Genomic DNA, 16744 nt, shown 5'->3' with positions numbered 1-16744 from the left:
AATAAATAAAAATAAATAAAACAGGGATAATAGTATCTATTATGCAAGGTTGTGTTAAGGATTGAAGTAAATAACATTTAATTAAGGTTCCTAGCACAGTGCTTGGTATATATTGGGCTCAAAATATTATAATTTTTATTATATGATAATATTTATTATCATTAAGAAATCTCTGGAGAGAACCTAGAAAGTTATGATTTACTTGTGAAACAGGCAAGCTAACCACTTAAAATTAACTTCAGAGAAAGATGACAAAATGATTTATTTAAAGTGAAAACTTAGGGCACCTGGGTGGCTCAGTAGTTGAGCATCTGCCTTTGGCTCAGGTTGTGATCCTGGGGTCCTGGGATGGAGTCCCGCATCAGGTTCCCCCATGATGAGCCTGCTTCTCCTCTCCCTATATCTCTGCCTCTCTCTGTGTGTCTCTCATAAAATAAATAAATAAAATCTTTTAAAATAAAAAAAAGAGAAAAAAACATAAATTTCCTTAATTTCTGAGGAAGTCAATAGAATGTAGGTAAAAAAGAACTGCTTATTATCTCCCTTAACACCTTAAGAAAACCTTTTGACAGGTTCTCAAAGGAGAGGCTGAAATAAAAGTCCCCTAAGTTGAAATGTTTTGTGAGGCAATGGGGAACTGGCTCAGAAACAAAAATGATGGGTGGAGCCTGTTGATTCCAGCCAGGGGAGGGAACTAGAGGGAACTAGAGGGTCCAAGTGACAGATCCTGGAAAGGCAGCAGATGTATGAAGGGCATAATAGTCATATTTCTAATTCTGGATTTCTCAAAGGAAACAGTGCAGTTCTCATCAGAAAGGTGGAGTCTTGTATACTTGGGGAATCTGTGGTAGTTAGGCATAAGATAACCATGGGGTTGAGATCGATGAAAGGAAGTAGGAAAGGGGCCTAACATTAATCCAACAGTGACTGGAGCAAGCCACATGCCAGTCACATTATCTCATTTAAGTCACCACAACCCACTGATGGTAACTATTATCTCCAATTTACAGAAAAGGAAACTTAAGCTTAAAGAGATCTTGTAATTCAAGTTCTCTCTGCTAATAAGGGGAATGGGCTGTTAGAAACAACAGTACCTAGCCAATAAGCTGAGGTGTGCTGTGACTCTGGTTCTTCTGTTCAACAAATGCTTGTTGAGCACCCACTATGTGCCAGGCATAAGGTGAGGTGCGGGAGATGCGAGCAAAGACAGACAGTCCCCCACCCCCCAGTTGTACAGAACAGAGTCTAGTAAGAGAGAGGCAGCCATTAGTCAAATAGTGCCACTAATGAAGATAAAATTACAAAGTGAGACATGAGGACATGTAATAAATAGACTTGTCTAGACTTGGGGTAGGATGAGTGCCATGGGGGGGGGAGGGCAGAGTGGCCCTAGACTTTTATCTAGAGTTAGCGAGCTAAAGGAGTTGTGAAGAAAATCATTTCATAAAAGCTCTTACAATGGCTGTGGTCTGAGCCCCAAACAATGCAGGTTCAGTGTGGCTACAAATCAGAGTGGCTGAACCCAGGGTGTGGGGAAAAGTAGGTATGCAATCAGACTTCTATCCTGAAAAGCCCAAGGTATTTAAACAAGAGCCGCTGGCATGCATGGGCAGCCACAAGCAGAGCACTCTAGTGGGTTCTAGGATGCCAGTTACATCCCACCTGTATGAGGACAGCTGGTCTATCTAAAGGTTGTTGCCTTAAATAGTATATTGGGAAGCAGAGATTGATGAACCCAAGTACAGAGACTGAATCCTCAAGCATCTCTGCCTAGCAAGGGGCTCTCAAAAATATGTATAAGTGATCAGGAGGAGGGAGAGAGCAGTAAAGTCTCTAACGACATTTCTCACTAGTGATGGGTCTAGACCAGGGTTAGCAAACTACAGCCTACAAGCCAAATCTAGCCTGCACCTATTTCTGTGCAGCCCTTGAGCTAAGAATGGTTTCTACATTTTTAAATGGTTGGAAAAAGAATGAAAAGACAACTAATATTTTGTGACATGTGAAAAGCATATGAAATTCACATTTCAGTGTCTATAAATAACGTTTTATGGGAATACAGCCATACTCATTTGTTTATTATCATCTATGGCTGCTTTCACAAGAGCAGAGTTGAGCAAAGGCGACCAGCACTGGGGTACTGCTGCAAAGCTGAAATTATTATCTGGCCCTTTATAGAAAAAGTTTGCCAATCTCTGGGCGAGTCAGGAGCGCCTATGAATCTGACCGTGTGGCCAGACAACTGACAAATGAGCTTTAGTGGGAACAAGTGCAAAGTAATGCACTTTGGGATAAAAATATCCAAACCATTTATAAAATGAAGACAGGGCTCTGAGCTATGAGGTCACAACTCAGAACAAAACACAACTGGGAGGACTTAAGGCAGCAACAATAATACTAAGAGTATTTTCTGCCCTGGATGATAAAAATCAACACACAATGGATAGAGTTGGTTATCTAAAGACTACCAGATGGGGGCGTGGGGAATTATTCCAGAAATACTAAACTAAAATTCAACTGAAAAAGAAAGGCTATGTTATTTTTCACTTCCACTTAAAAATTACATATAGATATCAACAGTCTACATGTAATCTGGGGGAAATTATTGATAAAGAAGTAGAATTTGGGACACCTGGGTGGCTCAGCGGTTGGGCATCTGCCTTCGGCTTAGGGTGTGATTCCGGGAGTCCTGGGATAGAGTACGGTATTGAGCTCCTTGCATGGAGCCTGCTTCTCCTGTCTCTGCCTCTCTGTCTCTCATGAATAAGTAAATATAATATATATATTAAAAAAAAAAGAAGTTGAATTTGTGATGTGCATACAAGACTAATCTGGGATAGGTTATCATCTAGACTTGAGTCCTGAGCCCCCCCCCCCCATCAGGCTCTCCACAGGGAACCTGCCTCTCACTCTGCCTATGTCTCTCTCTCTCTCTCTGTGTCTCTCGTGATTAAATAAATAAAATCTTAAAAAAAAATAAATCCAAAACCAGTCATCTTTGTTCTAGCTGTAAGGTAACTTGGTTTCTCATATTCATTGGTCTTGTGAAGAGGACATCCAGGGCAATAAGAGAGTTGCACCCCCAGGAAAATTAAGTAATCAACCACACAGTCATTTCGTCAGTCTCCCAGGACTGTCTGGCACACACTGATTTTCCCAGCCTCATCCTCAGGTATAGTTTCCATACCTGCAAAGCTACAGAACTGATCTGGGACCTCAGTGGCTCTAACAGGGTCATGGTCTATTGGGTGCCTTAGCTAGGTGTGGCTGGCTGCCTTCTTGGAGACCTTTGATCCGTCATTTCACTCTAACAGGGGTCACATCCAGAAAATTTCCCCAGAACACCCAGCTCAGTGTGCTGCAAAGCCCTAAAGGAACAAGGTAAGATATTCTTCTTGCCCGGCAATAATATCATGGTTACAGAATCTATTCTTGCTACAAGGCAAACTCATCCCAGTAAACGAAAAAGTCCCAGGTTTTGGGAATCCCCTCCAACCCGAGTAAACCAGGACAGTTCGTCACCCGCCAGACAGGTTCCTCATTTACAACAGGCTTCTTATCCTACTGTTCCCCAGACTCCACCTGGGCCTACTCCAGAGTTTCTGCTACCTGAAGCACACTATAAAGGTTGCTTTTAGGCAATAGGCTTAAACAATGGAAACCTGAGTCAGGTAAAAGGGCCCACAGGGACTAGTGGGCCAAATGCAAACAGGCCCCATCAGGAAACCTACCCCAAAACTGCCATAAGCCCATAAGCCCTAGCTGACCAAGGGGCTACTTAAAATAGGGCACAAGTTCCAAAAAAAGGGAAAAATCCATATTTTCCAATACCTCCCTACCTTTCCCCATTTAACTCCAGCCTCCCTGGCAGACAGTCTCTCCTCTGCTGTCCTGCCCATTTGTATGCAATAAACTTCTATCGCCTTTGTTCTCCCACAGGTGAATTCTTTCACCGCCCACACCTTGGGCCTCCACCCAATTGGGTCACCATACACCCACCATTCAGAATGTTCAGAGTGGCTCCTCCTGGGTCAGGGGAGGGAGACAACAAGGGCTGGGTGGATCACTGGGAGCAGGATTAAGATCAGAGACCCAGAGACTGAGCAGAAGGGGTTCCCAAGGAACCTCGGTGATGTGGGAAAGAAAGGCAGAAGGAACGTAGATAAAATTAAGTGACCTTATAACCTATAGACAAATACTTGAGACAGGTAGAGTATAATGTTCCTCCAGAAAGCTCCCAACTGTCTTATTGTTAATGCCTTGCCAGAGGGAAAAACAACCTTAGTTTGACAATAGCAAGGCCTCCCATATCTGGGTAGTCTTTAGCACATGAAAGTCCTTTTGGACACCTCCCTTACCTTTACGTCTCATAACCCAAAGTGTATCATCAGTCACTCCTCATAATCCCGGGGCACCAGGCAGCAGACAACAGCAACTCTTTATGCCACAGAGTCCTGTCTCTGTGCTTTAATAAAATCACCTTTTTTGCACCAAACATGTCTCAAGAATTCTTTCTTGGCCATTGGCTCCTGACCTCACCTACATTCCAAAACAACATCATCAGCTGCTGCAGAGTTAGTTGTTAAGACTCCTGTCTTTCATCTGTGTCTACGTGTTTCTGGGCATATAAGAATGCTTAGACAGTACCTCATATCAGGAAAAACTCATCATTTCCAATGTTTGAGTGTGAGGAAGACCTACTAAAGTGAAGGCTGCCTTAAACCCTATCTGTAAGTGAGCAGAAGGTTGGTAAAATATAAATAACAAAAAGGAGGATAAAACTTTGTTGGTCAGTATAAAACAGCTGTAATAATTACAGTAATTTATATCTAATTACTATGTGGCAAAGTGATTATGAGGCATTATTGTGTCATGTAAATCATACACCAAGATCTTTGTGATTAGGGTACTAAATTCTGCTCACTCATGTGTGCTCCCCTTGTTTAAAACCATTAAAGGATCATTTATGTTGGCTTAGTCTTGGGTTTTTTGCTTCAGGGAATACAGGGAGTTAAATAGCAGGTGAATTTGTTACATTTGATTCTGGGAGGCCCCCTTTAAGGATACTTAAAAAAAAAAAATTAAAGCCATCTCTATTTATAAAGGAATTCTGGGAAAAACTCAAAACACTTTGCAGATTTTAATCTAATTAAATCTCACAATAACCCCAGGAGGGAGTTCTTACACAATGGTCTTCATTGTTTAAAGCCACCAGTTGTTAGAGGCCACGGAAGGGTCATTTTGCCTGCAGTTGCTTCTCTGTCTTGGTTTAATTCATAAACGTTATAGTGTTCTTTGAAATAAGTCTAGTGTGGATATAAACTGAGTATTAGGGTATTAATCATCTCCAATCAGTATCAGACAAACTAATCATACCACTAGGAAGTTCCTGGAAACTACACACCAGCTTCACGAAATACAAATAAATGTTTGAGGGGAATTTAAAGTTAGGAATGAATTCCCTGATTAAAATATTTTTTGTATATAAATCCATGTGAATATATAGCACTTCTGCTCTGAGTACAATGTTGGGTGCCATGGACACAAAAACACCTTAAGATAGAAATAATAGAATGGTCACAGTATCATGTGTGGTTGTGATCTAGAGATCTAAGGGAGTCAGAATACATCGTTAACAAACCAGGGACTGGAGTTTAACTCTCCTAGGAAGGGACAGATGCAAGTGAAGGATTCTTAACAATCAGCATTTCCTTGCACCCATGTTTGGCATTTTGGTTCAGATGGCCTGGTCTTTAATAGCTCTCTCTAGAAAAGTAGGTAAGGGACTATTTTCAAAGGAAAATCTCATTGGATTCTTGCACTGTTCCAATGAAATACGTAGGACAAATACTGTTTCCACTTTACAGACAGAAAATGAGTTCAGCAACACTATGCTGCTAGGGATCATAGTGAAAGGATGGTGAAAATTAGAAGCTGAAAGAGCTGGTCTGTGATGAAGGATTCCCAAAGCACTTTCAAATCGGCTTTCCACCCTCACCTTCAAGCTCCCCCAGCCCAGCTGACCCCTCCAGACTCCAGGGCTGGTGTGCTTATGCCTTAAACCCATCCCAGCTCCTATTCCTTCTAATTTTAGCCACACATGGTTAGAGAAATTCATAGGTACATTTACTTTAAAAATTAAGGGAAGACAAAAACAAAAGTATAAAAACAATGAACTTGATTGAACCTTGTTTTAGGCTTTGGCTCACAGGTTGGTTTGCCTGACAGGATACCTGTACATGGACTTGGCCCCCAAAGACCCTCTCCATTGTCTTCTCTCAGTCCAAGAAGATAATTTGCCTAGCCTTGGGCAATTCTCTTAACTACTTTGCGTCTTTCTTGGCTCCCCTGGAGGAGGGGTTAAATTGAATCTCCAGCTACTCTGTTACCAGAGCAATCCACAAAAAGAAGAAATTATTACATTCACCGAAGTTGTACACCACATCAGAAACTTTTCTCCATATGTAGCTAACAGCTTTCATCCCCTCCTGAAAAAGATAAGGAGTCACATTCAAAAAACATCCTTTGGGAATCTCCTACAATCATCTATTCCAATGGAGAAAGGAATTCTCAGGATGGGAAAAATGTGACCACTGAGCCTGTCAATTAAGTCAATTAAGCGGCACCTTTCCCCACATTCCCATTTTTAAAAATTTTTCCACTTTCCCCCCTTGCTCTCCAAGAAGGATTTCACGGGGTGATGCTAAAGTCTCGAGGTGCTGGCAAATCTTTGACATATGGAAGAAGAATTTCTCCCAGCACACTTCAAGGAGTCTAGGTACTTTTTTTTTTTTTAAGATTTTATTTATTTATTCATGAGAGACACACATAGAGAGAGGCAGAGACACAGGCAGAGGGAGAAGTAGGCTCCATGCAGGGAGCCCGATGTGGGACTCAATCCTGGGACCCTGGGATCATGCCCTGGGCTGAAGGCAGACGCTAAACCGCTGAGCCACCCAGGTGTCCCAGGCTAGGTACTTTTCTGTAGATCATTCTATTTGTGTGTGGAAAGAGACTGAGAGGACACTGTATTCTAATGGTTGAGAGGCTGAGCTCTGAAACCAAACTGATCTGAAATTGAACTCCTGCTGTTTGCTAGCATGACTCTAGCCAAGTTACTTCACTTCCCTGAGACTCCCTGTCTTCATCTACTTAAGAAATATTAATAGCTGGCATTGATTGAGCATTTACAACATGCAAGGAACTATATATGCTATGTTTTACATGCTTTACATGCATGATCTCATTGAATCCTTACCTGAATCCCCCTGTGAAGTGAGTACTCATCAAGCCCCTTTTATAGGTAAGAAAACTGAAGTACAAATAGGTTAAATGGTTTGCCAGAGATTATAGGACTAAATAGTGAAACCGGGACACACACACAGTCACACTTCAAGACCCATACTTTGAATTATTAACTTCCTCATAGTGATGCTATAAGGATTAAATAAGCTGATATAAATCAAGTCCCCTGCAGAGGTGTTTGGCACATAAAGCAAGCCTCAAGTAAATGTTAGCTGTGGTATTATTTTGGGGATTGTCATTTCTTCCAAAAAATATCTGGGCCAGAAAACAGGTTTTGACATAGGATATCGTGGAGCTATTCTAGTTGACTGCCAGAGGTATGTGTCTTGCAAATGTCAGACGTTTACTATTACTTAAACTATTTGTGTATTATGAGTTACCTGGTTAAGAGTTACCTGGTCAACTGTTTCTATTTGCCCATGCAAAAAAAGCTCTTCATACTGAAAAGAAGTATGAAGTCTCTTATAAAAGAATGGCATGCTGAGCAATAGCTAGCTGAATTGCAGGCAGTATCCAGATTATAAATGCATTCAAAAGTTCATTTGCCTATTGTTATAAATTCTGAACACATAGAAATAAGGTTGCAAATGGTGGTTACATGCTAAGACTATTAACAGAAGTCTATTTAGCCCATTTTAAAGTTCAATGATAGAAATCATGCCACTACCCAAGGACAAGCCTAGGAACAAGGAAGGGCCTGTATGATAAAATATATGGACTGCTGAAGTGAGCACTGTGCGATAAAATAATTCAAAAAGTGTCTTTCCTGGTACAAAAGAAAGTTGAAATTGAGTGTATTAGTTATCTATTGCTCTGTAACAAATTATCCCCAAACTTACCATATTAAAACAATAAACATTATTACCTCATACTCTCTGTGGGCCATCCCGGAGCAGCTTTGTTGGGTGGTTCGGCTCAGGATCTCTCATGGGTTTCAGCCAACGTATCCTGGGCTACATCACTTCTAGGTTTAAGTGCAGCTGGAGGATCTACTTCCAAAATGGCTCATTCAAATGGCTGTGGGCAGGAGGCCTCCATTTCTTGTCACATGGGCTTTTCACTGGGGCTGGTTGAGTTCCTCATGACATGGTTAACTCTGGCTTCCCCCAGAGCAAGTGACCCAGGAACAAACAAGCAGCTGCAGTACCTTTTATGACCTAGTCTTTTAAGTCATACACTGTCACTTATGTCATATTCTACTCATTCTAGGCCATATGCTATTCACATTCGAAGGGAGAGAGATTAAGTTCTACCTCTGGATGGGATGAGTATCAGAACTTGTGGACATACACTAAAATCACTATATAGTTTTTGTTATCCTCCCATCACCCTATCCAGATACCCAGTGACACAAAATAGTAAAAATAAATTGGGATTCAGAACTGCAGTACCCAAAACAATCCATGTGCTGCCTCAACTTTTCTCGAAAACATCTATCCCTTTTCCCTTGAATGGAATTTTATTGAAGAATTTATACTAAAGAAAGAGCAATCACATTCCTAACATATTTGCTTTATTCGCTTGTATTTCTTATTAGTAGAATTTCAGGCAATTTAACAAACTGAAATGAAAAACAACGAATAGGGGCATCTGGGTGGCTCAGTGGTTGAGCCTTTGGCTCAGGTCATGATCCCGGAATCCTGGGATCAAGTCCCACATCGGGTTCCCTGTGGGGAGTCTGCCTCTGTGCGTCTCTCATGAATAAACAAATAAAATCTTTTAAAAATGAAAAAAAAAAGGAATCCATCCCCCAAGTTGGATGGGGTTAGGATAGATTCTAGGCAAAGCTGCCCTCCTTGTTCTTGGGAACCAGGGTTCCTAACCTGACTCTCATGGCTGCAGCTCTGTAGGAATCTGGTGAGCATTCAAAAGTGAAGGATTGCTGGAGAATCCAAAAGCAGTTGGTGCACTTGCACCTGAGGCATGCGAGATTCTAAAGCGCCATCTGAATCTTCAGAGGAAAATGATGTTCCACGTGAATTACTGTATTATTTTGTAACTTGAATTTTGGTAATCCACATAGACTACTATCAAAATACACCATGCGGGATCCCTGGGTGGCGCAGCGGTTTGGCGCCTGTCTTTGGCCCGGGGCGTGATCCTGGAGACCCGGGATCTAATCCCACGTCGGGCTCCCGGTGCATGGAGCCTGCTTATCCCTCTGCCTGTGTCTCTGCGCCTCTCTCTCTCTCTCTCTCTCTCTGTGACTATCATAAATAAATAAAAATTAAAAAAAAAATTTATAAAAAAAAACAAAAACAAAATACACCATGCGTTAACACAGGATAACTGGGAATTTCACTCCAGCTCAACTCCAACTGTTAGCTAGGGGCTTGATCTAGGAGTTCCCCCTGACAGTGTGGCTGTTTTAAATTTTAAAATTTGAGTCTTACGCCCTTTCGAGAATATGACAAAAGCTAAGGAACTTCTTTCAAGAAAATACATCTAAGCCACAATATTTTGCACATGAGTTTAAGGCCTCCAGAAACCCCTAAAACCCATCCAAGGAATTTGGATTAAGAAATGTCTTAAGACTTCAAGGGAGAAGGGGAGTGGGGAGGGTTATTGCCATTCCATTTCACCATTAAAACAGTAACTACTACTCAACTTAATTCTTTTAAATTTGGTAACAGAACCGAGGGCCAAAACGGAACTCCCTACTAGATTTTGTGCTTGGATTTAGTCCATAAGTGCAGGCAAAAGGAACAGGGGAGTGAACACACACAGGACAACACCTATTTGATGAAAAGCAATAGTAAATACGAAGCAGGACTTAGAACCGCCGACGACCAGAAGCCTTGCCCTCTCGAAGTTGACCCGACGGTGCAGCAAATTTTGCCAACCTGCCAGAGAAGCAGCAACTCGAGGAAAAGCAAGCTGCGTGGTTTCTCACCCGGCAAGAAAGCGCTAAAACCCCTTTGGGCCGCGGACCCGCAGCCAAGGTCCCGACCCGAGATTCCCGAGGCCCTCCGTGGGTGGAGCGAGCTCCGGCAGCAACGCCCAGCCGCGGACGGGCGGGACCGTTCGAATCTACCCACTGGGTCCGCAGGCCTCCCTCGGCTCCCGCCTCTCCACCTCGGGAGGCGGCAGGGTGCGCCGGGGCGCGGGGCTTGCGTGCGAGGGCCCCTCGGGCAGAGCCGGCGCGCGGTCTTCCGCAGCCGGGACGGGGCGCGCGGGCGGGCGGGTGGGGGGGCGCGCGGGGGGGACGCGCGGGCGGGCGGGTGCGCGGGGGGGACGCGGCGCGCGCGCCCCCGCCCCGCCCCTCGCGGGCGCCGCAACCCTGCGCAGCGGGCCTGCGCGTGCTCGTGCCGACCCCTCCTTCGCGCTCCTCGCCTGCGGCCGCTCCGGCGCACGCGCGCGGCCTCGCGCAGGGCGGGGAGAGGCGGCGGCCCCCGGCGGCCGGCCCCGAACCTGTCAGACCCGGGGAGCCGGCCTGGAGCTGCGGGCGCGGCAGGCGCCAGGACGGCCCGGCCCTCCGCGCGGCCCCGGCCCGAGCTGTGCCCGGCGGGGGGCGGGGAGATGAGCGGCGGCCCCGCGGCGGAGCCCCAGGTAGACGCGCCGCCCCCTCGCGGAGCCCCGGCGCCTCCGGGCCGGCCTGCGCTCCCGCCGCCCGGGGCTTCGGAACTTGTGGGCAGGGTCGGGGCGCCTTGGATTTATAACGTGTTTCGTTTTCCACAGGATGGGGAGGGCCGCGCGGCAGTGCCCTCGGGAACTGGCGCTCCGGTGAAGTAGGAGCCGCCGGAGCCGCCGGCCGCCCGCCCGCCCGCCCGCCCCGAGCCGTTCCGTGCCGCGGCCGCGCAGCCTCTGCCATGGCCGGATCCAGCGCGTGGAAGCGCCTCAAATCTCTGCTGAGGAAGGATGACGCGCCGCTGTTTTTAAATGACACCAGCGCCTTTGACTTCTCGGACGAGGTGGGGGACGAGGGGCTTTCTCGCTTCAACAAACTTCGAGTTGTGGTGGCCGATGATGGTTCTGAAATCCCAGAAAGGCCTATTAACGGGGCGCACCCGGCCCTGCAGGCCGACGATGATTCCTTGCTGGACCAGGACTTACCTTTGGCCAACAGCCAGCTGAGTTTGAAGGTGGACCCCTGTGACAACTGCAGCAGACAGCGAGAGTTACTGAAGCAGAGAAAGGTGAAAACCAGATTGACCATTGCTGCCGTTCTTTACTTGCTTTTCATGATTGGAGAACTTGTAGGTGAGTTGTGGTGCCAACTCACTCTCCCTTTACCTTGTCCCGAAGGTTGTCGTCAAGCTTTAGTTACACATGATTTGAGGTTTAAACTTTCTTTTCAGGAAATTTGTTATTTATCAAGATACCGGTCTCATGATATGAAAAGTACACACGGTTCCAAAGTACAGATCAACCCAAGTACAACATAAACTTGCAGAGATAACTCTTGACTTTTCTTCTGGTTCTCCAAACACTGTGACACCTACTACTGTAAAGTTAAGGACATTTAGCTTCATCGTATATCATGTAACTTCCTCTTTTAAAAGAAAAAAAAATTTTTTATAAAACACCAGGTTAATTTTTGCATCATCTAAAATAGCAAATGATCTAGAATAACATAGAATCATAAAATTTTACAGCACGAAATGACCTTACTGAACACCTCCTCTGCCGTCTTTTTCACACATAGGAATCTGAGGGCCCAGAGACTTCGATAAGTGGTGAGAACGCTTAGCTGGTTAGTGGGAGAGCCACTTGTACCATCCCCGTCTCTTTATTTTTTTCGTTAGAGTGAGGATCTGAAAGGAACCAGAGGGCTCCCCCAGGGTTTATGAACTTGTTTTTTTCACATCTTAATTATTCAAGTAATACATTCTCACTATAAAATACATTCTTCGAGATTAATTACGTAGGCATGTTAGTGTAACTGCTAACTTCTCATAGTGACAGTTTACAAAGTGACATTAAAGCAGGGAGGTTATCCTGCCATGTTGTTTCTTAGTGATGAACCATTACAAGAACAGAGGTGGCAGTCCAGATTAAGATGATGGCCAGAGGTTACATGTAGGAAAATTATATACCTTTCCTACCGCATTCTATACCTCTCCTCCCCAGTGCATATTTCAGCCGTGCCGGCCTCTTTTCTCCCCGTGACTCACAAAGCTCTTTACTGTCCATAAGGCCTTCAAACTGGCTGGTCCCTCTACCTCAGTGGCTTTCAAACTTTTTTTGACCTCACTATAGTAAAAACTACACTTAACATTGTGACCTGGGTAGGCTTTCATGCATACATATTTATGTACACACATGCACAGTCATCTATGTATAAATATATGTATAACTGAAACAAAAAGTCTCATTTCTTGTGGTGCCTTCTAATATTTTTTCAGTTGTGGCCTCAGCCCACTTAAATTGATTTCGCGTTCCACGAATAGATCAAAACTTGAGGTTTGCAAAACACTGCTTAACCTTTTCCCAAAGCAGTGCCTTTGGAGTGCCTTTTCCCAAAGCTTCTCTTGGCTGGTTTCTTGACATTCATAATAGTATCCCCAAAGATACCTCTGAGAGACATTTTCTGACTAAAGTAAATATCTCATCTCCTCTGTTCTTTTCCCCAACTTTAAAAGCCCTCAGCATCTGAGACTGATCTTGCTTATTATGTGTATTTACTTGTTTAACACGTCTTCTTCCACTGAAATATAAGCTTCATTCCCAGCACCTTCAACAATGACTGGCACAGAATAGACAGTCAATAAGTTTTTTTTGTTGAATTAATGTTTATTGTGATAGAGAGTTATAAATGCTTAAGCTGTAAAGAAATTAAAAGGAAAGAGTGAAGCTGTGGCCAGGTAAAGTATGACCTCTACAGACTAACATCCAATGACTTGCCCAAATTCACAGAGCTAGAATATTGAGTCAGTCAGATGTAGTAATTCTTGAAGTTAATATTTAATATTTGAAGTTAAAATCATATTAACTACAATTTTCCCCCTTAAAATTGATTTAGAGTTTATTTTGTCTAAGTAAAAATTATTAAGATAAAATTGTCCTGACATATCATTTTTGAAATCTCTCCTTTGGTAAAGTTGTTTTGTGAAAGCCACAATAAGTATTTTCTTTAAAATACTGACTTTGTCTTCAAAGATAAAAATATTTTGTTAAAAAATACAGAAATGCTAATTCCTTGGGATAGGCAATTAACATGTTCGGAATATTAGAATTAAATTGTGCATAGTAGAGCATTTATTAAAGTGTATCTAAAACACTTAGAAATAAAGCATCCTATGTAGAAAGTATGGAGTAATTTTAAAAATGAAGTAATTTAAAGATCTGAAAGAGAAGACCTGATTTTGAATCTTGGCTTTGCCACTAACTTGCGCTGAGACTTTAGACAAGTCTTCTTTTCTTCCTTTCATTCAGCAAGTATTTTTTGAGTACTTGCTTTATGACAGGCACTATATTAAATATTCTGGATATACAATGAAGACAAAACTATTGTTAAACCTACTATCTGAAGCAGTCTAATGGAGGGCACAGATGTTAAATAAATACACAAATGAACTTAAAGTTCATACGGTCTTTAGTGTTTTGCAGAAAAAGAACAAAGTACTATAAGACATAGTAACAGTGGGACATATTTTATGTATGTATGAGCCAGGTACAGTTAAGCCAAAAAAAAAGGGGGGGGGTAGGAGTTACTCAAGGAAAGGGAGTGGAGTTTTCCAGGTAAAAAGAACTGCGTGTCCGAATGTCCTAAAAACCTTCCATTCTTTAAAGGGATCTAAAAAAGAAGGCAAGTTTGACTGGAATATAATAAGCAAGACAAAAGAGTCTGGAGGGCCAGACCAGGCCAGTTCTAATAGACCACATTATGAGTGTAGTTTTTAATTCTAAGTACAATGAAAAAGCCAGTGAAGGCTTTTAAATGGAGAGTGATATGATGGGATTTACCTTTTTAAAAGATTACTCTGGACCTTATATGGAGATGGATTGGAGGGTGCAAATATGGAAGCAAGTAAACTATTACTGAAGTCCAGACAAGAAATGATTACAGCTTGGACTGGTGTGGATGGGGAAAAATGTACTGATTGAAAAACATTCTCAAGGTAACATTACCAAAATTAGCTAATGGTTTAGATATGGGGGTTGATTCTGTAGTTTCTCACCTGAGTAACTGAGTGTATGGAAATGTATATAATTTATGAGGCAGGGAGAAAATACAGAGCAGGATTTAGGCATGGGCTCAAGGGTTGTTTTCGACCTGTTAATTATCAGATGTATGTAAAATAGCCAGTAAAGATGTCTAGTGAGCTGTTAGATATATATCTGAGTCTATAGTTCAGAAGAATGGTCAAGTTAAGAGATAGTGTGTAATGCTATCAGAATGGAAAAAACCACCCATTTTGAAAAAAAAAAAAAAAAAAAGACCGTTTTGAAGAACTCCAATTTTAGAAGTCAGGCAAAATAGGCTGCTTTAAAAAAGAAATTCAAGGGTAAAGAAAAATGAAAACAAAAAAATTTTAAACTCCAAAGAAAAGTTATAAGATGAACTAAGGTAATCTCTCAAAGAGTAGAACAAAAAGATAGAATCCTAAGTAGGCCTAGAATTGGTTGTACCAGGTACTCCCAGAAGTGTGAGTAAAGAGAAAAACTGAAATAAGGAAACTAGTTAAACAGATTATAATAAATATATAGTTAGTATCCACAGAAATAAGAGATTATATATCTACAAAAATAGACTGCTTTGTTTTTTTTTTTTTTTTTTTAAGATTTTTATTCATTTATTTGAGAGGGAGAGAGGAGGAGTACAGGGGCACAGAGGGAGAAGCAGACTCCCAGCTGAGCAAGGAGCCTGATGTGGGGCTCCATCCCAGGCCCCTGGGATCATGACCTGAGCCGAAGGCAGGCAGGCACTCAACCTGCTGAGACACCCAGGCAACTCAAAAAGGCTGCTTGCTTGCTTTATTTATTTATTTAGGCTGCTTTAAAAAAAAAAAAAAAGATTTTATTTACTTATTCATGAGAGAACCGGCAGGGCTGGGGGGGTGGGCGGTGGCGAGGCAGACACACAAGCAGAGGGAGAAGCAAGCTCCATGCAGGGAGCCCGACCTGGGACTCGATAAGGGGGGTCTCTAGGATTAGGCCCTGGGCTGAAGGCGGCGCTAAACTGTTGAGCCACCCGGGCGGCCCTAGGCTGCTTTAAAAAAGAAATTCAAGGTAAAGAAAAGAGCTTTCTTTATAATGAATAAAGATATTCATTTATTTGTTTTTATTAATAAAAACAAAAAAATTTAAAACTGCATATAATAGTTATAAGATGAACTAAGGTAATCTCTCACAGAGTAGAGCAAAAAGATAGAAATAGATAATAAGAGAAAAAAACATAAGAAAATTAGTGTATTGGGACACCTGGGTGGCTCAGCAGTTGAGCATTTGACTTTGACTCAGGATATGATCCTGGGGTCCAGGATAGGTCCTACAACGGGGAGCCTGCTTCTCCCTCTGCCTATGTCTCTGCCTCTCATGAATAAATAAATAAAATCTTAAAAAAAGAAAAGAAAATTAGTGTATCAATCCAAACTCCAAATAGTAGGAGTTTGAGGAATAGAAAAAATAGAAGAAAAGAAATAATCAACAATATTTAAGAAATTTCGTTTAAGAAATTTCCCCAGAACTGAAGGGTGTACATTTCCAGATAAGAAGAGTCAGCAAAAACCCAGAAAATTGGGTAAAAATTAACCCGCACCAAGGTATATCATCCTGAAATATCAGAATATAGGGAACACGCTGTTATCTATTGCCTCAAGCAGCTGCAGTCTTAAAATCCCTTTGTTTTTGACAAACATTTGTTAGGATTTGCCTAGGGCAGACCCCCAAATCAAGTCAGGTCAAAACAGCCTTGCTAGTATGGTCTTCCAGAAACTACCAGACAGATCAGATAATGATAGTTCCTTGGGAATGGGGCTACTAAAGAGCTCTAACCCCCTTTATCCCTTTCAGTGACTCCCAGACTGAAGTTTTCACTGGTTGTTGCCTGTTGGTTTTCAGGGCTACCATAGAGCTGGAGAGTGGGAGATGGGTCCAAAGCCACAGAATGTTTCCTATTCCTATAAAGATTTAGTTGTTTTCCTTGAATGAATACTACTGTATCAGTCTTTGGTTAATTTACAGAGTTCTGAAAAAGCTGATTTGGACCCTTTTTGCCCATGTTCTCATTGCTTTTATGGAGGAGATGATTTTCAGAAGTCCTTATTCCGCTATTTTTGCTGATGATTATCAACACATGGCTCTTTAAATTTAGGTTAACTAAAATTAAATAAATTCCTCACTTGAATTATCCATATTTCAAATGCTCAAAAGCTACATGTGACTAGTGGCTACTCTACTGAATAGCACAAATGGAACATTTCCATCATCTCAGAAAGTTACTGGACAGTACAACTTTAAGGTATTATCTTTATTTTTTAGATAAGAAAACTGAGCT

The 16744-nt window shown here is 42.5% G+C and overlaps 2 protein-coding genes across 13 annotated transcripts in view; one reads left to right on the top strand and one right to left on the bottom strand.

Moving 5' to 3' along the window:
- BLOC1S6 (biogenesis of lysosomal organelles complex 1 subunit 6) overlaps positions 1-12453 on the bottom strand; it is a 118549-nt gene extending 106096 nt beyond the window's left edge. For 2 of the 8 annotated variants that reach the window (XR_013370164.1, XM_077880969.1), the window contains exon 1: positions 8171-9338. Coding sequence is in view for 4 of the 8 variants with exons in the window: in XM_077880969.1 (XP_077737095.1) it covers positions 8171-8191 (21 nt within the window). In the remaining 4 variants the exon portion in view is untranslated. Of the gene's footprint in view, positions 1-8170; positions 9347-12341 lie in introns of those variants that run through there. The other 6 variants (XM_077880968.1, XM_077880966.1, XR_013370162.1 and 3 more) reach the window with 5 other exon arrangements.
- The window catches only part of SLC30A4 (solute carrier family 30 member 4), a 31535-nt gene continuing 25488 nt past the window's right edge, over positions 10698-16744 (top strand). For 3 of the 5 annotated variants that reach the window (XR_013370160.1, XR_013370159.1, XM_077880963.1), the window contains exons 1-2: positions 10707-10854; positions 10984-11505. Coding sequence is in view for 3 of the 5 variants with exons in the window: in XM_077880963.1 (XP_077737089.1) it covers positions 11115-11505 (391 nt within the window). In the remaining 2 variants the exon portion in view is untranslated. Of the gene's footprint in view, positions 10855-10983; positions 11506-16744 lie in introns of all 5 variants that reach the window. The other 2 variants (XM_077880964.1, XM_077880965.1) reach the window with 2 other exon arrangements.

This window comes from Canis aureus, chromosome 32 (assembly GCF_053574225.1).
Source record: "Canis aureus isolate CA01 chromosome 32, VMU_Caureus_v.1.0, whole genome shotgun sequence".
NCBI classification, from domain to species: Eukaryota; Metazoa; Chordata; class Mammalia; order Carnivora; family Canidae; genus Canis; species Canis aureus.
This window is presented reverse-complemented; position numbering and strand designations above follow the sequence as displayed.